At 43.2% G+C, this 22,761-nt stretch overlaps 1 protein-coding gene and 1 pseudogene across 6 annotated transcripts in view; both read left to right on the top strand.

Moving 5' to 3' along the window:
- ATP11A (ATPase phospholipid transporting 11A) overlaps positions 1-21,030 on the top strand; it is a 139,015-nt gene extending 117,985 nt beyond the window's left edge. The window contains exons 24-30 of one of the 6 annotated variants that reach the window (XM_016151910.2): positions 35-162; positions 1,205-1,340; positions 7,792-7,857; positions 8,656-8,759; positions 10,975-11,140; positions 12,592-12,678; positions 16,511-21,030. In XM_016151910.2, the coding sequence (XP_016007396.1) occupies positions 35-162; positions 1,205-1,340; positions 7,792-7,857; positions 8,656-8,759; positions 10,975-11,140; positions 12,592-12,669 (678 nt within the window). In that variant the 3' untranslated portion in view covers positions 12,670-12,678; positions 16,511-21,030. Of the gene's footprint in view, positions 1-34; positions 163-1,204; positions 1,341-7,791; positions 7,858-8,655; positions 8,760-10,974; positions 11,141-12,591 lie in introns of all 6 variants that reach the window. The other 5 variants (XM_016151908.2, XM_016151906.2, XM_016151907.2 and 2 more) reach the window with 5 other exon arrangements.
- On the top strand, positions 2,734-2,852 carry LOC118609518 (annotated as a pseudogene).
- Positions 21,031-22,761: the final 1,731 nt, after the last annotated feature.

The raw sequence follows: 22,761 nt of genomic DNA, 5'->3' as shown, positions 1-22,761 counted from the left end.
GTGTTGTTTTCAGTTGGTTTTTCCCTCCCTGCAGACTCTGTACGACACCGCCTACCTGACCCTGTACAACATCAGTTTCACCTCCCTCCCGATTCTCCTGTACAGCCTGATGGAGCAGCACGTCAGCATAGACACGCTCAAGAGGGACCCTTCCCTCTACAGGTACCAAGCCTCGGAAACACACTTGCTTTAGAGCTTGGAGAATAATGAGAGAGCCATAGATTTGAATAACTGCCTAGTGGAATTATTTAAAAATCAGAAATACTCAGTGTCAGCTGATTCACTTGCTTTTACCATGGTCTTGAAGCAAGAAGCAATGTAATTTAAGTGAATATATTTTAAATTTAGATTGAAGATTTATGTTGCATTCGAATGTTAGTATTTTACCATGCTTCCTGATAATTATGAAAAAATTAGGGATAAGAATTTCTATCCCCTTGTGACCCCCGTAGATTTACGGCCTTCATTATTTTTTAAAAACCAAGTATGTTCTATTCAGTGGAGAAAAAAAAAAAAGATAAATTAACAGCTCTGATTTCAGTGTAGTCTTTTCTGCTCAAAAGTACTTTTTAAGAAAAAGAAGATGTTTTTCTGCTATTCAGAACTACATTCCAGGACCACTGGAAGATTCAATATGTTACTAGTGTGTGATGTGTGTGTGTGTGTGTGTGTGTGGCTTTTTAAATTAAATTTCTTATTTCAGAAAATTTTACATCCACATGTAGTGGTAAGAAAGAATACAAAGAGAGTCTGTTAAACTGGAACACCCGGGTAAGATAGGTGGATGGTGTCGATATCAGTACCCAGGTTGTGATACTGTCCTACAGTTTTGTTGAATTTTTTAAAGATTTTAAAATTTTATATTATTATTAGTTTCAAGTATACAGTACATTGCTTAGACATTTATATAGTTTATGAAACGATCCCCCCGATTACTCTATCTTCCCTCTGGCTCTACACCTAGCCATTACATTACTGCTGACTGCATTACTAAGGCCGAGCTCTCCATTCCATTGTAGAATGTATTGTCAGACAATACCACTGGGGGAAACCGGATTAAGGCTCACAGTCTCTCTCCAGTGACTGAGAGGCCCCTACTGGACAAGAATGGTCACCGCAGAGCACAGCAGAGATGGCCAGATCACCCAGTGAGGCCGGTTTTAATGGAATGGAATCACTGTGTTCTCATTTTTTCTTTATACAGAGATATCGCCAAGAACGCTCTACTCCGCTGGCGAGTGTTCATTTACTGGACATTCTTAGGAGTATTTGACGCTCTGGTGTTTTTCTTTGGTGCTTACTTCATGTTCGAAAATACAACAGTGACCAGCAATGGACAGGTTAGTATGGAACTAGATTTTGTTGACTTTGCTACTTAAGAATAAACCTCAAATCACATACGATCATTGGTCAGTGCAGTCATTCAGCACAGCCTGTGGGAACTCCTGATATTTGGGTACCTAGCTATCAAATCGCTTTAAAGCACTCAATACGTCAGTAAATACCCTGCTCTGCGTAGCTCCGCTGACTGTAAGAAATACGCTTCCTGAGAGTTTTTGGATTTTATTTTTGTAACATATATTTCACCAATAGCTATTTATCTAGTGATTTAGTTAGATCATCCCAGTACATCTTACTTAATATGGGAATTAATTTTGTATTTAACACATTTTAGCATTTTTTCACATGCCCTTAAGTATTTGTTTCCTTTCCAATGAGTAGATTGATAGTTTCTAATAGACATCAGCTCTCTGGTTGTTTGCATAATTTCTAGGGTTTGTTTTATTTGTATCTGCTTTTTTTCTTTTTGCAACTTGCTTTCCTTCCCACTCTCAGATAATGACTACCAACACACACATGGTAAGACAATTGTGGGTGTGTCCTCTCTATGTTTTTGGAGTGCATTCTAAATAAAATATTTCTCGAAAATATTTTCAAATGTGACTTCTTCTGTGTGCCTTGTCAGTAGAAATACTGTTAGCTGCCACTACCTTCTCCTTCCTGTAGAATTAAAGTTGTATTAGAGAAGTCTGTGTACATTTGACCATTTGTACTTGGTGTTTTCTCTCTGAATTTCTGTGTCAGGATTGCCAGTTAAGTCAGTAATTTTTTTTTACTTGACTTGTTTGAACTGCCTTTACCTTAAATAAGAGGCAATGTACATAGGCATGTGAGGCCTACTGGGGACATTGCTTTGAATGTGGCAAACCTGTGTTATCCGGGAGAATTGTGAAAGACATGGAGTATACTTCAGAATTGTTCCCTACTTAAATGTCACAGTTTTTAACCTGGCTATCAATAAACACTACTGTTGATGTAAAAGAAGGATAACTTATGACCAGAAGTATATTTCATTTCCTCTCTGACAGAACACTTCTTTTCCCCATTTTGTTTTCCTTTATGTTTATCCCTTCAACATGTTGGAATGAAACAGGAAAGTCTTGCTACAAGTCCTGTGCTATTTGTTTATCCAAATTTATTTGTTTCTTATTTCTTATTTCTCATTACTAAAAGGTGCTATTATCTTTCATTATAACTAAAATCAACTTTCACTAAATTGATCTCAAGAATTTTTTAAAATCTTATTTCACTCTTTTACAAAGTATATTTTTCTAGAATATACTCTTTGTCTACACTTATTTTAATTAAATAATTTCTGGATGCCTCCAGGCTATAAATGTAGTTAAACAGAGCTATCTTATCATTCTTATATTTCTTTTATAAGATTTCCTAGTCTACGGCTATGCCACCCTGAACATGCCCAATCCCGTCTGACCTCGGAAGCTAAGCAGGGTCGGGCCTCGTTAGTACTTGGGTGGGTGACCACCTAGGAAGACCACGTGCTGTAGGCATTGAAAAAAAAAAAAAAAGGTTTCCTTAACATGTCAGGCTTTAAGTAAGCATCTTGTGTGTATCTTAAAAAGAACTAAGATTTTGTGTCCTGAGGACTGAAATTCCAGGATCACGGTAACGTGACAATACTGAAATCGGTGCCATTCATCTGGCATTTCGTTTGCAGTTTACTGTCACTAAGCTTCCCTCACTGCAATCGCCCTTTCGGTTGGACATTTTCATGCTGTTAAGTTAAGGAATCTGAAGTTCAGAGAGATTAAAGAATTTGTACAAGGTCAGGTAATTAGAACTCATATCTGGGATGTTCGAAAATTTTATGGTATTTATTTTATTTTATTCCATGCTCATTCTTAATTGTTTTAATCTCAGTATTACATAATAAAATGGTGAGTACTTCTCAAGAGGTACCATGAAAAGATTGCTTAAGTGGGGACAAGGATACACATAAAAAGGCAAGCTTGACCCGTGCACCCAGAAATGGGAGTGCTGGTTGATCGGCACGGTGCGGCTTTGTAGTGCAGACCTGTAGTGAAGCCTTCCCAGTGCGATGCTTGGGCCACGTCTCCTCCTCCTTCTCAAATCCCTGCAGCCCTGATGCGTCTCCAACCAAATGTCTACCCAGCCACTCCTCATGCTGCTGTGGGTCAGTGGGTGTAGTGGCATTTTGAAGTCCTTCATATGATATGATCCAAGGATTTACCAATTTCTTGTTTATCTCCTATTCCCTGTTTCCTTAAGGGTGTCCTGAGTCTCCACAGAACCGAAATACTAATTTCTAGGATGATGCTTTTCAGCGATGCTTTTATGCCTTCCACAATTACTGCTTGCATGCCTTTGCTCATCTGTTATTGGACAAAACCATTCATTAGAATTTGAAACAGTGACAGAAAAAGACCAAGACAGAGAAAATACAAATTGACTTGCACTACTCCAGTTAAGAAAAACCCAGTGGGTGCCTTTTTGCTCATTGGCCAAGAGTTTTGAGAGCCCTTACTCTGCTTGCTGGCCTGTCATGACAAAGATTCAACACACATAATGTACATCTTGTCATATGAAAAGCTTCTGAGACACATGGCAATATTATGAACCAGCACATGGGACGGTTGGTGCCAAATAAGATATTTAATGTGAGGTGTTTGTCTATAGTTATGCACTTGAGAGATGACATTTGCTTCATTCACTAACACTCTATAGAAGTTAAATAATCTAAAGACTTAGAGTTGTAAGAGCAGGATGAATAATGCTCATAGCATCCCTAATTATGAGTGACAAGTCTGTGAGGGACAGTGTGGACACTGTCATCCCGTATCATTAGGAGGACAGTTGCTCCAGGAGATTGGGATGACTCAAAGCCACTCCATGGCAATGTCTGGTATTCAAACTCTAGATCCCCAATTGTGCATTTGCCTGTTCAGAAGGAGCCTCTCTCATTCTGGCTTGTTGATTCTTAAATTCTTGTTTGGGAGATAAAAGTGTCGTATCACTTACAAAACTAAAAATGGTATCATGGACCGGTTCTGCAGTAATTCAGATAAACCTATAAAATATGAGTAAATAAGGGGCGGTCCCAACAACTAATGATGCCCTTGGTTCTAAGGTAGTAGGCAATTTGGAAATCACATGCTCTTCACTTTCTGATTGTATTCTTTCCAAATGAGAATGCATCTTCTTGGTGAGACACTTAAGATGCCCTGTTCTATTGATGGTCAGTATGTGAGGACCACTTTTTTTTTTAAAGACCTAAATCATTCTATGGGATTGTTTATAGATCACATGTAGTATGGAGGAATAACAGAATCATTGATAACTTTTGAAAAAAAGAGAAATTCACTTACGGAGCATTTTCTGCACAGACATCATAAGCCATAATTATTTCTCAAATAAGAATACTAAGACGATAATTATCATTGTTGAACAGCAGGGTATTCCGAGATGGACACTTGAAAGTTTGGAGCATGTTATAATAGAAGTGAAGCCAACATCTAGATAGTTGAAATATGAGCAGTCACCAGTGTGGCAAGAGTGAATTATGCCAGTACACTTGCTGAAAGTATGGAACCAACACATGAAGGGAATGTAGTAGGTGTTTCTTGTGACCGTGATTTTGAGACAATGCAAGTCATATCTGTCACTGAATATTTTTACACATAAGAATAAAATTGGCCTGAATCTTAGTTCTCTAATAAGCAGAAAAATTTCCTGCAATATATTCATCCTCAGAAGAGAGAGGGAAAAGCGTGAGGAGAAAGGATTAAACTTAGATCTAGTGGAGCTCCAGGCTCCAGAGACATTCTACCAAATTCTGGTTATCCTCCGAATGAGGCTGTAAAGTTAGTGACATTCTCATTGGAGAGAGTGTTGGGTTAGGAAATCAGATGCAGGGCTTCACTGAGGAATTGATATCACTTAGAAGAAAGATGGTCCCTCTGAACATGCTTTGAGAAAGGGGTTTTGTGTCCCAGTGGACCATCCCACCGCCAACTCCCAAAATCCATATAAATAATGGCAAAAAAATTCTAATAATACTTTGACTATTAACAATTAGCCAGAGGGCTTCCTAAAAACAAATTAAAAAATTAAAAGGAACTTAGAGCTGGTACCATATTTGTCTGCCCCAATGAGCCAAAAATAGGTTGCAGGAGTGGGAGAGGGGGTGGTAGGTAGGTAAAGCTAGTGCAGATTCATCAGCACTGCCCGACATTCTAACCAAAATTCTCAGTTCCGGGTTCAAGATAGTTGTGCTTTATTGCCATTCACCTGTAAAAATTACAGCTGAGCCCTTGTGTTTTACTGGACTAGGCACTGGGAGGCCTGATCTGTGATCTCAGGTCTACCATAAGGCCCCAAATCTGTGGAAACTCAGCAGTGCCCTGGGGAAGCCCTGCTACCCTTAGGGAGAGAGAGAAACAGGGAAACTTTCACTCAAAGGACTGAAAGTTTGTCCCTGATTTGTGATGCTGCTACTCTGCTATGCATACTCCATTTTCACATTTTGCCATTATCTAACACTTTTTAAAAAGATTTCCACATTTCCTGCCAGGCAGGGGTGGCAAACACGCGGGCCTGGAGTGTGAGGGAGTGGAGAGCAAGGCGAGGTGGAGCCTTCCAGCTAGGTCCTTCTGACGGTGTTCATTGGGATTCAAAGCTGCCCCTCACCTCACTGCAAATTCACCCTTCACTTTGGGCTAAAAACATCAGCTTCCAACAAAAACAAAACAGTCACTTTTGTTTTCCAACACTCTGCGGTCCAGGAATTTTTGTAAGCTGCTGCCAAACTACAACCAAATTCGGAAAATTTTCCTGCCCCAAAAGTTAAGCATTGAAGAGAGAACACTTTTTTTGAGAATTTCCCAGCCTGACCACCGTTGCCATTTGGGGCCAGAGAGTTCTTGGTTGTGGAGTTGCCCTATGTAGTTAGGAGCCCCCTGACCTCTGCCCACTATATGCAAACAACACCTCTCTTCCTGTTGTGACAACCAAAAATGTCTCCAGACATTGTAAGTGTTCCCTGGGGACAGAATCACCCTCCACCCCTATGCTCTGTTGAGAGCCCCTGGTAGATGTGGATCCGCATGATTAAGGCCCAGTTCTGATCATGATGATGAAGTGAAGATTAAATTGAAAAAGAGATGCTGATCGGGATATTTTAAAAGTCTGTGTTTACTACAAAGTCCTAACACTTTAGTTTTTCTCCTCAAATTCCACCAGTAGTTCTTACCTCACTAAATATATCACAAGACGGGTAGCCTACACATTCGCCAAACCTGAGTTATGTGTAGGCATGTTTCTTTGATTAAAAATTAACTATGAAGGAAAGCCATTGGTATTTTGGGTCTTTAGTTCTTTGTGAAATAAAGCTTTATTTTCTTTTAGAAAGATGTACAAGGAATGTTTTCTGAGAGGCATGGTTCACAGAATCTGAAAAACCAGAATAGGTTAATTCTTAGTGTAGAAATCTTGAAGAAATGTAGTCTTACAGAATAAAATCTTCTACAGACTGACATTTCTTCCCCTAAGAGAAAAAAGTCTCAAGTCGCAGGAGTTTTATTTTGCTTGTGTCTTTGTCTGGAATGGAGAAGGTGTTGTTTTCATGATTCCACTCGTGTGCTTCCACCGCCGGCGGTTCTCCTGCATCCGGCCGAGCCCTCTGGGCTGCCCCGAAGCCGTGCCCTGTGCTCCCGCCTCCCGTGGCCTCTTCCGCAGGACTGTTGACCTGTATGTGGTTCTGACCGTCAGACTGGCTGCCGAGGGCCTTCGTGCAGCTCTGCCTTGTCTGTCTTCATTTCTCCCTTTCCTGTGATTTTTCCCGAGGAAAGTCCCATCCAGGATGTCGCCCATACATGACGTGGTTGTTTTCTCTCGTTGCTACTAGCAAAATGTTCTAGCAGTTGCTTTTCTTCCAGAGTAGGCAGGTGTCTGAGTTGAGTTCAAAAGAGAACAGACACAAACTCTTCTGAGTTTATTCTTGAACGTGCAGAAGGTGTAGAGCTAAGTAATTGGGTAAATGTCTCTTCTACATAAAACACGAAACAGAAAAAAAAAATAGCAGAGTTAGCATCGTGCGTATTGTGATAGCAGCTCTTCAGTATTTTTGCTCTCGGCTTGTGATGTTAGGACTGATGTTTGTTGCGAGTGTCGTGCAGGGTCGATATCATGGGTCACAGGACAGTCAGTGTAGGTAGGCATGTGTTCCCAGCACCGATCACTGCCCTGGCCCTGGGGATGGTGCCAAAAAGCCAGGGGTTCTTGAGTGCCTCAGGGTGTTTACTGCTGTCTCCCCTTACTTTGTAGTAACAAGACACAGTCCCTGTATCTTTGGGGTTTGAAGGGTTGGCACACAAGAACAATGAGATGTATTCTCTAACACCCTTGTTTTGAATGCGAAAGGAGAAAAATAACATATTCACAAGAGACTGCTTGGACTGTTTGTCCCCACAGATATTTGGAAACTGGACCTTCGGAACGCTGGTGTTCACTGTGATGGTATTTACTGTCACCCTAAAGGTAAATTCTCTCACACTGATGCTTCTTCTTCCAACCACAGATAATCCCTGAATGTGTAGGTCTCCCCACCTCTAAATTATAAATACATACTAAATTACAAATCCACACTTGCACACAGCCTGGGTAAGCTCCTGGGCCCACTCAGGGGTCATCTTGCCACCATTTAAATAAGCACAAAGTCAGCCCACTCAGCAACCCAATATGCAAACTTCCAGAATTACACAGAAGATGGATAAAGAAATTATCTTTTTCTTTATAAGAGGATTCAGATTTGAATTCTTTTAATTGGCAAGCAGCCCCCATGTAATCAAAATATGCTTTAACTGAAACAAATGAATGTGTTATGAAAGATTCAGCTTTTATTAAAAATAAGATTCTATTTTGGATATCACTATGAAAGTCCCCAACACCTCTCTGCTCAAGTCTTAAAAAGTGACACGAAGAAAATCCAAAAATGGTTTTCTTAGTAGTGATGTAGCCGACCCCTTAAGTTGTCACCCTCGAGGCCTTCCTGTGTGGGGAACACTTCTAGAGGAGTTTCCCCAGGATCTGGGTGAGACTTACTAGGAACGTGGTGATTGCGAGGACCAGGACATCATACATTCTTTGTCTCCATTGGAAGAATAACGTTTTATTTTTCCTAAGCAGTTTCACATGGGCATTTTAGCTAAAATTAAGGTGATGGTAGTTTGTTTGTTTGTTTGCTTCATTATTTTCTGGCTTTCTCTCTTAGCTGGCATGGCTCGCACTGATATGCTTAGATAATACCACTATTAATTACCTTTTTCTTTCTTTCAGCTGGCGTTAGACACACACTACTGGACTTGGATAAACCATTTTGTTATCTGGGGGTCACTGCTATTTTACATCGTCTTTTCCCTTCTCTGGGGAGGAATTATCTGGTATGAATTTGATAAATATTATGTAATCATTATTACCTTCGTATTCCTGCAGTATCTTTCATCATGAGCTCAAAATGCATTTCCTGTGTGCAAGTATTCATTGAATGCCTGCTGTGTGTAAGGCATTGTGCCAGGGCCTGGGGAACCTCAGGGAGAATGAGGCAAGTGTGGTCCCTGCTCCTTTGACCTCATATTTTCAGTAGGGGAGAGAAGCTAGATAAAAACTAATCTGGCTGTGACAAGTGAGTCATAGAATGAATGCTATAGCAAGGGACCTATTTCAAACTGAAGGTCAGAGAAGGCTTCTCAAGAAAAAAAAAGTTATTATGTAAACTAAAACCTTGGAGGAAATCACCACCATCATCATAATAGGTCACACTTATTAAATCCTTTCTAGAATGAGGCAGGAGCTAAGTATTCAACAGGGTATGTCTCATTTAGCCTTCTCCACAACTGCATTCTCTACACACTGCAAATGCTAAGATGGACCTAGAAGCCAGTAGAGCTGGCCTTGGCAGGCTGCACATGAAAAAGCCCCGAAGCAGAGCCCTGGCAGGTGGAAGGACGTCCACTGTGACTGGAGAGTGGCCTAGGTCCAACTGAGGAAGTAAGTAGGGGCAGGCCGCACTGGGCCTATAGACCATGTAGGACCTCAACCCCAGTCTGACAACACTGGTACACCATCAGGGACTTTAAACATGGGTGGCAGAGTCCGATTACTCTTTTAGAAAGATCACTGTGGTGGCTGTGTTGAAAATAACTTGTGAGTGGCAAGAAAACAGGACAATCGGTTTAGAAACTGTTGCAATAAAGCTGTCAAGAAGCAATGTTGGTTTGGTCAGTCCTGATGAGGGCAAGAAGTGGTTGCATTCAGCATCTATTATACTATCACAAGCATGTTTTTGCCCATGCAGTTCCTTCTGCTGAGAGTGTCCTTTCCAATTAGACTATGCGGTGGGTGAGCTCTTATTCATCCTTCAAAACCTGGCAGCTCATTGTCCTCTTCAATGCTTCCCTCAAACCACTGTACAGGCAGGGCAGTTCCACCCCATCCCTTAAGCATTTATTCATTCTCTTGTCACAGCACAAACCATACTGTTCAGTACTCCTCCTGTTTACATCGCCGCCTCCCCTGTAAGGCGGGGCTTTTCCTTAGCAGGGCTAGGACTAGGGAGAAGCAAGTGAGAAGGCTCCAGGGGCCACAACATGGGGGTGAGCACCTCCTTCAACTGGACATGCTGCCTTCGTCCTAGGCCTGGCCAGATATGAGGTCAGAAGCAATGTCCGCTTCATTTTTCATTTCAGATATTGAACACAACCCCTAGGAAACACAGGCAGCCCCTGAAAACAGAGAGAAAGCCTCCCTAATCAATCTTGTCCCTCTGTTGACAGGTGCTGGTATGATCCCAACCTCTCGTTCCATTACTACCCTCTAGTGACCAAAGCCAGGCATTACATGTTCTTTTGAGAACTAAATAAGGTTTTGGTAGGTTTCCAACAACCCTGCCCCAAGCTAAAAATCTCTGAAGTTCTAGTGACCTTTCCAAATCTATGGCTGTGTAAGAGGAAGGTTTCATCCTGAAGACTTCCCTGACTAGCCCCTGGGCTTTGGAGTTTAGGAATCGTGAAACTGTAATTCAAGTTCATCATCATATTAATTGCTACATCCTTTTCAACTTCTTTCATGGAACCCAATATAGATATTTTCTCTGAATTATAAATTTGCCTGGTAGGTAAGTAATTTCATCCCCTGTATTTTTATAGAGAAATTAAAATTTTTTATGTCATAAGTTTTAGGTAGTGAACTAGCTCTGCTTATCGGAACACTTGCATATCTTCATGTTAATAGCCATTGTGATTCTGAGGTACCAAAACCATCACCTATTTTAATCTTTTTAAATCTTTTTTGTTGCTCTGAAACTGAGCTTCAGGGACTAATTTTCCCTTTGGAATGACTTCATGGTGTTCCTTCCTGCTTTTCCCATTCATAACGCCTCAGCATTATAGGGGAAGTTCTACATCCCATTGTTTACACAATGAATTCGAAGCGGGCAGGCTAAAGGGCTTGTCCAGTGACTATCAGTGCTAAAAGGTAAAACGGCCAGAATCAATGGGTTTTTTACGCTAGCAGAGAAAACAGCAGGATTTCGGTGTTTCTCCCGATGACTTCTGACCTGTCATCGTGTTGTTCTTCTTCTCTCCCTCCACACTCCAGGCCATTCCTCAATTATCAAAGAATGTACTATGTGTTCATAAAGATGTTGTCCAATGGCCCTGCCTGGCTGACCATTATCCTGCTCATCACCGTCAGCCTCCTTCCTGACGTTCTCAAAAAAGTCCTGTGCAGGCAGCTGTGGCCCAGCGCCACAGAGAGAGTCCAGGTACCCAGATGCTTCTAGTAGGGGCATGGCGCACCGTAGCTCCCCAGACTCAGAGTGGGAAATAACCGTCCTAAAGTGTAGTGTAAAGGTTTGGGCTGGAAATGCCATCAGTCTAAGCATCACTAAGGAATTTCACACTGTATGATTTCAAACATTAACTTAGGTAACATTTAAGGTGACCAATGTTTAGCCTAAATGAGAAAAAAGAGTAAGAAAGACTGTGCCAATACCAAGACAAGTGATTTTGCATAAACCTAAAAGTTTTTTTAATTAATCATTATTTTGAAGGTAAAATTGCATTATTTTTAAGCATGGTGAATTTGGCTCAAAACTTTAGCATTTATATTGGGAAATTCTGGTAATTAGTAGGGCTACTTATTTTCCACACTCCCATATTGAGGCCAACAAGCTGAATTCTGGATTCAAGTAGGAAGTGAGATTTGCAAAATGCCCAAACTGGCATAGGACACCAGTAGGTGTTACTCAGAGCTTCCTGAAAGCACTCTGGCCCTTCCCAGAGTTCCCAGGGAGGACACATTCCCTATGCCCTCACCACTGTGATCTCAGGGAGGAGCATGCTCCCCACCCCCTCACCCTTGTGATTTTCCCATGGAGGTGGAGAGCCTCCATAAGGAGAAAGAAGGATCCTGGTGAGAGGGTGGAAGCCATAGCAGGGGCTGTTCCTGCAGGTTGCATGTCTCCCTCCTAGAGCGCAGGTGGTGTGCAGGTGGCAGTATGGGAGGGAGGGCGTAAGGCAGAAGAGGACAAGTCATACATTCTGGGAGCCGTGGAGAGGCACTCCAGAAAGCTAAGATGGCCCCCGTGGTCTTGATCTCCGAGAGCTGTTGGCCTGCATTGGGGATGGAAAACAGGTAGCCCTCCACTGGGTTTGGAGTGGAAACGGTGCAGGTACTGCATTTGCCCTACTTCCACCGATCCCAGCAATTGAATGGGATCCAGGCCGGTGAGCTTTCTTAGAACTCTGGTGCTAATTTAAAATGTTGGCGCCAGTGCAACCAGTTCCTAGTGATTCTCTCCTTTTTGCACCTGCCATGTTTGTAAAGTCAGTGCTGACACAAACTCGGGGAGAGATTAGTGAGTGTACACATCCAATTTCACTACAAATTGTTTAAAGTTGTCAGGGCGTTGAGCCTCCCTTTAGTGGCAGCAGGAATGGGAGGTGCACACTACCTTCCAGGAAGTGAGAGTCCCTGGACAGAGGGGCCGAGACCATTACGAATGTGGCCCGCATTGTGCGGTCTCAGCCTGCCTAGTGCAGCAGCATTGATGTATGTGAGCGGTTGTTGGCGTGTAACCAGACTCACAGTCTGTTCTTGTTTCTCTTTTCCTTTCCTCATTCCTTTCCATTTTCCAACCTCTTTGCCAAAATAACCACTACCGCCTTGTCTAACGATATGCACGGCCCCTCCTGAACCTTCTGGGACTGGCAGACTAAGAACCAGTGCCTTTCTGTTGAGCAGTCCACCATCTTTATGCTTTCTCAGACTTCCAGCAGTCTGAGTTTCTGAAGGAACAAGGTGATGCTTTTCTGTCTTTTTGCATGTTTGGGATTATAGTCACAGGACAACACAGGGCTGACTTTTAATAATTAAGAGCTATCAAGCACACACTCTGGTGTTCATGTCTCCTACATTCGTTATAACCACCACCACAGCAGGGCATATTGGGATAACTTGTATCTTGAGATGTGGAAAGGACATGTGAGCTGTGTTTTCTATCAATGCCACTAACCAGTGTTTCTCTCTCAGCATCCATTGGAAGTATCACATCCCACCTTCGAGGGGGCAGCTACGTCTTCACTCAGGCCCAGCTGAGAGTGTCGGGCTGTGCCACCTTAAACTTGTGGTTCCTACACACGAAGGCGAAGGTGTGAGTGTGGCAGTTCCTAAGTCACATGTGCCCCTGGGTGACCAGAGTTGCCTCAGTGCCGTCTTTTTCTCCGCAGCCCGTAGAGGATGGGTAGCAAGACCTTGTTACTCCATTCATCTCTCTAAATCCATTCTGTAGACAGGGAAACTGAGGCCGCCACAGTGAAGTATGAGCAGGGCCTTGTAAAAGTGATTCAGAAAAGAAACGACTCTGGTGATTCACTTGGACTGTGGACAAAGCTAGGAGAGATGTGTTTTGAGTTAAATGTTTTACAAAATTCTTCAAAAATTTTTTTCATCTGATTGTTTTTAGGAAATGTTTTCTACTTTGCTTTAAATGGTTGTAGTGGCCTGTTTCTCAGTCATATAGAGCCATTTACACAGCATTCCTCTGTGGCAGCTGACTGAGATCAAAGCCTTTTCATCCAGAGCCAAGACTTCAGGGGCAAGGCATTGTCTAGAGAATATTTTCTATCCGTTTTTCAGTAGTATGTGCATGTCCCTAAACACTGCACTTATGTGAGCCTTAAAATTAATGATACTTTGAAAATACATTTGGTATTACTGTTTTACCAGTGCAGTTCGTTTAATAGGAAAATGCCTGAAAGCAAGAAAAAGGCTTTTTTTTTTCTTTAAAGAACAGTTCATCTTCTATACATTTTAAGCACTATTTTTTAACTAACAGGATAGTACATTTTTTCAGTTCAAGTAATTATTGGCAATCGAAACTTTTCTAATCTAATGCCATCAGAATTTTTTTAGAATAAATTACATAAGTTTATATTGCTGTTTATGTGCTTGAACACATTTAAGATGAAATTATTAGGAACACTTTAATAAATCACAGGAGGCGCTTATGAAATTGATTCCATCACACCAGCTCTGAGCTAAAAATAAACACTCTAATTATTGATGTGGTTTACTAAGAGTTGATTTGCTTCTGAACCTTTGCAGAAGCCATATTCTTGCTGCTTGGAGAAGGTCATCACTGAGCATTCTGTGGGATCCACAGTCACACGGGGCGTGACCCACAGGTACACCCCCACACCCACACCTTCACACAGAGCCTCTGTAGCCAGCACGTCCCTGGCATGCACAAGGCGAATGCTCATGTTGCCATAAAACCACCTGGACTTTTGCAAAACTTTGGAGGAATGAACATTGACCTAGTCCTGATGTGAAAATACTGTACTTCAAATGGATGGGTTTTTTTTTCTTTTAATCTATTCTACTAAAAAGCAAAACATCACAGGTACCAGCATATATATATATATATATGTGTGAGTGTGTATATATATGCATATATATTCCTATAATAATTTTTATATATAATTGAATTATATATAATTCCATCTTTGCAAAGGGCAACAATGCCACCTCTTGGGTATCTCATCCTCCTCCTCCTTCCCAGAAGACATTCTGCAACTCAGACCTTGAGGTTCTTCACCTTTTAAAATCCCTTCTTCCTTTTACTGAGAAACTAATGTTGGTTTGACTGGAAAACCCTAGTGTTCAGACTCCCAGAGCTGTTGACCTGCAATGCCGAGGCACCTTGAATCATTAGGATTCTGGTCTTGGGTGGGACTTCTGTTTAACTAGAGACAGAGCTGAAGGAGAGGGACAGGGACAGAGGAACAGGGACAGGGCCTAGGGAGAGGGAGAAACAGAAGGAAAGGGAGGGATAAAGGGACAGAGGGACGAGGACGGGCAGGCGCACTGTACCGCCTTGGAGTTCTCGGGGTGGGGTGTAAGCAGCCATCTAGTAAACTGGCACTCAGGAAGCTTTCAGGTGAATGTGGCAGGATTTTTAGCTTCAGGGTTCTGGAGGCACTTCCTGTGCTCCTGGCGGCGTCTGGCCTTCGCTGCGCTGGGAACAGGCTGGTCAGGGGCCCTTCCAGCGAGGCCCCGCTCTTGTGCCCCACCCACCCTCTGGGCGTCAGCTCCATCCCTCGGCCTTTTTCATGTGAAGGGCACTGTTAGGAAAACCATTTCCTTCCCCCAGCAGAGCCTCTGGGAGGTGCCCACACTAAGAGGCCTGTGGCCCTCCCGCTGCCCCAAGTTTAGCACAGACTCCCATGTCAATCTGACATGCCCTTGGCACACAGAGGGGCCTGGCGAGCGGCGCTCATGGGCGCCGGCCCCCTCATTCCCGGCGCAAGGCTGGATTTCGCCCTTGGCTGTCCGGGAGAGCTCTCTCGGTTCCTGATGTGGCAGCCGTCTCAGTGTTTTTCCTCGCCTTGCAGAAGAGCTCGAAACTCAAAACAGCGGTCGATGCCGCGCCGAGCATGGACAGGCCACTTCTGAAGGACGTCCTGCCGGGGCCGAGACGTGATTAGCCCACGGATAGGTAACAGCGTCCACCGTGCCACCTGGCAGGCTTTCTGGGTGTGCTGTGGTCCTTTCGAACTGTTCGTTTTTCCTCCAAAGTTTTGCTGTGCTGTGCCATTTTTAATAACAAAGACTCATTTTAAAACACACACACACACACACACACACACACACATACGCTCTTTTTGCGCACACATGTGTATTTCTGTCCCAGGTAAGTGACCTGCGTGAGAGTGCCTGGAGTGCATATGGCTGAGTATGGTACATACACACATGCACAGGTGTGGATGTGCCAACCCCCGACATAGATGTGCCATGGGAACGTGGTTCCACGTGCCCTTCTCTGGTGTCCTCGCCTGGTGTGTTCGGCGTTCAGTGTGCCAGAATGAGTCTCCTTCCTCATCCTTGGTGGTGGAAACAGCTTCTCCTAAAAGGTGTATCAGGAAAGACGGCATTTGGAAATAAAAAATGGAACATCGTGTGGTTCGGAGTGAACACTGGCCCAGGCGAACGTCCGGTGCAGAGGCCGGAACATGGAGTTGTGCCTGTGCCTGAAAAACAGGGAGAGGAAGCGCAACCACATTCACAAAGCCTTCCGAGCCAGAGCGCTCGGGTTTGGCAAGCACGCCCGTCTTCTCTGGGTCAAACAGGCATGCTTGGAGTGGTTATTTCTCCTCTGTGACTCCTCCTCATTCCCTCCCTGCCCATTAAATTCAACAATGTCGAGGACATGTCACCAGTCTCCTTGGGCTGTTAATTAGAAACCACACAGACCACATTTGTCTGTGCAAATAGAGATAAGCGTGGGCTGGAGACGGCAAGCCGGCCAGTCGGTGTGACGTGGACCCCGGTGTCTGGGGGGATGGTTTAGCACTCCTGTGTTAAAGGAATCAAATTTAGTCTCTGGCACCTTTGCATGTTTATGAACATTGTCTTTACCTGATGATGGAAACAGGGGGAGACATCCTTAGGCAGAGCACAGTTGACACATTGCCTCTGTGTCATGGTTCAGATGGGATGGACATCATCCGCCCGATGTCCCCCAGTGGGCGTCCATGACCAAGGCAGTGATGGCAGTGGTTGCATCAGATCAGTGTTAATGTGATTCTCATGGAGGGTCCTGGGACTGACTGTCTCTTCTGTTCTCTGACAGAGCATGTGCGAACGGAGTCAGGAGCACCTCTCAGAAGTCAGCCGTCTTGCCTCTCTGCACAGCCCCAGCCTCTTGGCCATGCGGCCAAGCTTCTGCTCTAAACAGGTGACATTACCGTGCCCAGAGAGCAAGGAGTGCTCGGTCTTCCCTCCCACGGTCGGTGTCTCAAACAACCATCGCCATCCCAGTTGGAGACCCTATGGCCAGGGGCCCTGTGGGGAGACACCTGGCGAACAGATCACCACCAGTTTAAGCCTTTAAGAACCACACCTCGGCTGTGTGTGTTGTGCACATGTGTGCTTTTCCTCTGCCCCCGAAGGAGGAGGAAGGGGCAACAGGACCTTCCTGGCAGTTGATCGAGCACTTTGTTGTCATTTCTCACAAGTCTGGTAGCCTCGTGCATTTAGTTGGACGTGCACAGGGTCTGGTACATTCAACTGTGCAGAGAGGCTCTTCACGCCCGAGGCCAGGGTCGCTGTGTCTGCGCCCTCCATCATCTCCACCACATGCATCACCTGAGGGGGACCTCTGCTTGGAGATTGGCAGCCCCGCTTCGGGCTTCGGGCGGGAGGCAGTCACACCCACCAACCGCCATTTAAGCACAGACGTGACTCGCCCTCGCCGTGGGACAGATGGGTCGGGGCTCTGCACTTTCTCCAGAGCCCTGTAATACTTCTGCTTTTGGCACAGACACTCAAATAACCACATATCCATTCCCCATTAGAGTCGCAGACCACGCTGTTGCTTTTGTTCAGAACCCTCCACGTACTAAAGCTGATTTTTAGGGTTGTGCCTGATTCAAAGTTCATTTCTCTGAGGGAGATGTTACCCCCGTATGTTTTGCGGTATCTTTAAGTGTTTTCTCGTCTCCTCTTTCCCTGTCTCCTAACTGCCTCTGTGGAGGGGGGAATAAAGAAGAGTATTCACATGGGAGGAATAGGTAGGTAATAGTGTTCATTTAAACTTTCCCAGTACGAGCTTTTACGTTTACTGTTGTTGGGAAATGTTTATTTCATTGGTCTTGGGGGAAGGGTGGTAGTTTGGGGTGTGCAAGACAGATATCTATCTGGCTGTGATGGTCGGACCTCCTTTCAACATCCTCAACTAGAGGTGTCCTCTAGGGGCGGCGTTCATCTTCCAAAATCTATTTCAGGCCAACGAGCGTCTGACAGTGAGATGGCCTGTGAGTTTTAAAAAGCAATATCGCCATCGCAGACTGCTGCTGCCCACGTAACTCTGACCAAACCTTGCACTGAGGTTTCTGTTAGATCCCTGCTTTGTCTTAGCGTGCTGTCCAGTGTTCTCTTTGGGATGGGTAAACCATCAGAAGGCTGCTGTGCTGTAAAGTTCCTGTTACTTTTCTGTACTGGTATTTATATTTCTAGATATAACCTATTTGACATAGCCTTAATGGTCCGTAAAGAAGACATTTCAGTTTGAGATTCAAACTTCAGACATTAAAACAGATGCCTTTTTAGAAAAGTGTCACCCAGAAGCTAAACGAAAAGCAGGTACCTTGTCCACTGCCAGATTTCATGCTGTGGAATTTGGGGACGTTAGTAAGTGAACACAGAGTCTACTTCGGAGATGCTTGATGTTAGATACTTTCGGAAGTTCAAATTTCACAATTCGATTGTATCATGTTTCACCTGAAATATTTAGTTGAAGTAGGGGGTGAATTAACACCAAGAACGATAAGCACAGAGTAGTTGGGATAAATGAAGGTGAAATATAAACACCATACCAAAGACTAGGATAATGAATGTTTGGGTCAGAGTAAGACGGAGAATGAGGAGGATGCCATTTCCGTCCTGAGGGTCTTCCTCGCCATGCCCTGCAGGCCCCACACTGTCCTCCTGTCACTCACGTCCCCACGTTCTGTATGTGGTAGCAGCCGTTCGCCCTTCTAGTCCATGACAGACCCTGCAAATAATGGTGTGTACCTTTTTACAGCCATTTTTAAGAGCCTAATATGGGTATAAATGTAATTCCTGTAGGGGGGACAGATTATCTATATGTTTAGTTAACAAATTCTTTGTAATGTATTTTTTTAGAAATCTTAAAAATGCCTTTGCACTGAAGTATTTTCATAGCTATTTATATCTCTTTTATTCATTTATTTGTTAACATGTCATATCTAATTTTTAAAGTATGTTTTTAAAGCTTTTACTTTTTAAGTTTATGAAATTTGAGTTTATGAATTTGGCCACTTCAAATTCTGCTGAAAGTTTTGGCTGAATGTCTTTGTGTCTAATGAATTTTCAGGGTTGATTTTATTCTCTATGCCTTTTTTTTTTTTTTTTGATGTTTCCGGTGGCAGTGATTAGTTGAAAAGCATATTTAGAGTATGATAATTTGCTATGCTTATTCTTCACAGCAATTTAATCCGCTTTCTGTTTTGTTTTTAATTTCTATCCTTCAGCCTTAAAACAGAAGCTTTTTGCTTGATGGCTCAGTATCTTTTTTCCACCTGTATTGACAGTTACCATTTACCTCTGATAATTTAAGTCTCATTATGAAAGTCACTAAAACTTTACTCACTCCAAAATGATTTTTTTTTAATCGTTTGGGAAATGAAGGACTGTGCCTGATAATTTGAAATAGGTAAGGGGCATGAGATTAAAAAATAAAAGGAGGGAAAAAAGAACCCCGCTGTAATGACATTTCAGAAAAGTCTCTGATATTCAGATACTCAGGTATTAGTGTGATTTTTCACCTTAGAGTAAGTAGTTAGTATTTACTTGCCTTAAACTTACTTTAAAGCAAGTAATGTCAACTTTAAGCATTTTTCTTAGTTTTGAAAATCGTATTCACGACTGCACATGTTAATAAATTATTAACTCATAATTTCCTATTTTGGTCTGAATATCCGGTTCCTAATCCACACTCCATTCCAACAGTAAGTCATCTATAAAGCAAGAGTGGTCCTGACCACAATCGCATTCTCTTGCTTTTAGTTCCATGTCCACTCTGGGCCACACATGTGCATGTGTGCCAACTCTCATGCACACATGCAAGGACACACACATACACATTCCCTAGGCCCCAGGTATCCCTGCCTCCTTCCTAAGGGGACATTCCAAGGAGCCTCCAGGAAGATAAGGCTCCTTTGACCTCCACGACTAGTGTCCAGGAAGGATGCTGGAGACTGCAGGGCAGTCCCAGGTTTTGAAACAGAGCTGCTGATGACCTGCGCAACAGTGCCCTGGCCTAAGCGCCTCCTTTTCAGGAAGTCCAGCCTCCCTCCCCTAACATACCTCCCCAAAGCTCCACCCTTAGGACAGGTGGCAGATAGCAGCACCTGGACCCTCTCAACTGTAGCATCTTTACCTGTGTCCAGGAGCACAGGCTAGCCCTCTGCCACAGGGCAACTAGGAGAAGAGTTCTCTTGGCAACTCCTGCTGGAACCCAAATCAACCCATTCCCGTGCATCTGATGTGATAGGGGGAAGGCAAACCAGACAACACCCAGAAGGGCATGGCCCTATAAGACCTGGTGGTGGCAGTGCCTGGACTAGGGAAGGTGGCCAAAAACAACGAGGTTCTTCAATAACAGGTTTATAGAATTGTAGTTTGGCCTGGTGAGATTTTGTGGCTTTAACAACAAAAATGTCTCACCATACCATTATAACTATTCTTAAATTGCTGGGCATCAACCAAATGTTCAGTGCAAACTAAAGGAAGTTTTCTGACCCTTTTCTTTAAAAACACTAAGTTCATCTATTTTGCACTGATTAGTAATAACCTAATGCAACCACTTCCACTTTATCTTAAAATTAATATTATTTATTTGACAACTCAACATAACAACTTGATATGCAGTTTCTTGCATTCTACATTTCTTTTGGCAGTTTCCCATTTATAACTTAAAAACAGGAAAAATGTCTGTTGGCAAATGCCCTTTTTTTTTTTTTAAGCCAGAGAATAGGTGGTTGGGAATGAGAATCATTCTGATATTGTGTATAAAAAAAGCTTTAATGAAGATCTGTTGGAAGTATTATTAAAGTGTGATTCTACTTTTGCAGAAAAAAAATCTAAAGATCAGTTTATATAGCTTTATTTTTTACCCTATCAAAATATACAGAATTTTAATATGCATATATTGTCTCTGACTTAAAATTACATGTGTCTGCATCACCATTTAAAATGTCCATTGATTATGTAATGTAATAAAAGAGAATCTTTAAAAATGTATTTAACATGAATGGTATCTATAGTTGTCATCATCATGAATACTGGAATTTATTTTTAAATTATTGAATACAGTAGGTGCGTTTAAGATAATAAATCAGCCTCCAGTCATGGTTTAATGGATAATAATTCATTAATTTAACTTGCTTTGAAAAATTAAATTGTGAATTAAACCAAATCTTATATTTCTGTAAAGTTTATTTTGTATGCTGTTTTTAACTTTTATTTCTGTAGATAAAGTATGAGTTAATATTAATTATGTTGGACTTTTCTGTGGATTATATAAGCAGGAGACTTGAATCTGCTTGCAATAAAGAAGAAAAAAATGTCTGGTTTAGTTTCTTTATTAAAAAAAATTAGAGAGGTTGGACTTAAGTTTCTGCTAATGGAAGCTCCAGAGAAAAACACTCTCAAAATGTGAGTATTTCTGTTTGGAGTAAAGTGGAAAACATACTGTGTGAACAGCTTCCCTGAAAATGTGTGGGGTGGGGTGGTTTCTGCCCCCTAGTTGCCCTCACTGGCTCCCTGGTTCCCCCTGCCTGGCTGTGAGTAGAGAGGCCCACACGGAATTGAAAACTCAATATCAGATTTCTTAACACACTGCCCATTCCCAGCTCCACTCCTTGGATCATCCTGCCAGAGATCCTTACCTGCAGCCACCTTCCTAGGTCTAAGCTTCCCCTTTCCATCTAGATTCTTCTCCCTTCTCTCCACTTGTCCAAACTCCAGTCCCCCAGGCCCTACTAAGCTCTACTGGTCATACCCAACTCCATCACAATGGAGAGCAAGTTCTGTGAACCACCACTTGCCACCCAGTTGGATCCTGGGTGCTGCTCAATGCCCGAGAACACCTTTCTGGCTCTAGAGGGCCTAAGGCTTTGCCCCCACCTCTAGCCCTGTACCTCTCTCTTCCTCTGGTGCCCATCTCCCTTTTTGCCCACTGGCTGTTTCCACCCCCTCCAGCTCCTTGTCCACTCTGAAAATTAATGTCAAATCCCCCCCCACCTCCCCCCCGCGCCCCCACCGACAAAACCTGATGCTGGGTCCCAGTTCCTGGGATTCTGATGTAATTGGTTGACAAGGGTGGAGCCAGGTTGAGGAGCTTCACAAACGTCTCCCCTGGGCCTGGGCCAGAGCTGTCTCCTTGAAAGCTGGCTATGTTCAGCTCAGGTGTTGCCGCCTCAGGGACCAGCCCAGACCTCTGGGAGGGACATGGTCAGGCCTCAGACTCCGCCGTGCACAATTCTAAAATTGGGACTTTTTCTCCAATGCTCGAATGCCATTAAGCAAGCACACAGCAAGTGCTGCACAGCAGGTGACCTTTGCTGTCACAAACCAAACCTCAGTAGCCAACACAGAGCTCTACAAAATGCCAGGCCTGCACCAGGAAGTAAATGCCACAGGTGAATCCAGGGTCCGGTGCCACTGTGCATTGTTGTGATCGTCCAGTATCCTCACCTGCTTCAGGTGACCTGAACATGTGACCTTACTAACTCTGGCAACTGGGATGAGCCTAGTGAATGTACATTGGCATAAGGTTTGCAGGTGTAAACAGCCAATGCCATCCGCCTGTGTGCACTGGCACGCACAATCATTTATTTTACTGGCTCATATTCCAGCTTGAAAAACACCTATACATTATTAAGCTTCCTCTTTCATGGAAAAATCTTGGAAATATAATTTCTCAATTTCTTTCTTACGGTAAGGGGCTACCACTAAAATTTTATATAATCATATTAACTTCCCCAGGGAAAATGCTTACCTTTGTACTTTTTTATTATTCGAGGAGTTTCTAGAACCACTCAGAAACATGTAATCAGAGAGCAAATTTCTCACTCAACATTGAGATACGTTTATGACTCTTGATCAAGCCTGAAAGAAGCTCGAGAGAAATCCGAGAAACCTACTGTCTATGAATCAGATGAAGAATTTCTAACTTACCAAAGATATCAAACCCCATAATTGGTGGACAGGTGTCATGGCTAAGGCTAGTTGATCTTGCTGCTTGATATCCAGAGAAATTTATCCTCAACACTCACAGCACATTATTCAAGGCACCTT

Source organism: Rousettus aegyptiacus, unplaced genomic scaffold (assembly GCF_014176215.1).
Source record: "Rousettus aegyptiacus isolate mRouAeg1 unplaced genomic scaffold, mRouAeg1.p scaffold_m13_p_11, whole genome shotgun sequence".
NCBI classification, from domain to species: Eukaryota; Metazoa; Chordata; class Mammalia; order Chiroptera; family Pteropodidae; genus Rousettus; species Rousettus aegyptiacus.
This window is presented reverse-complemented; position numbering and strand designations above follow the sequence as displayed.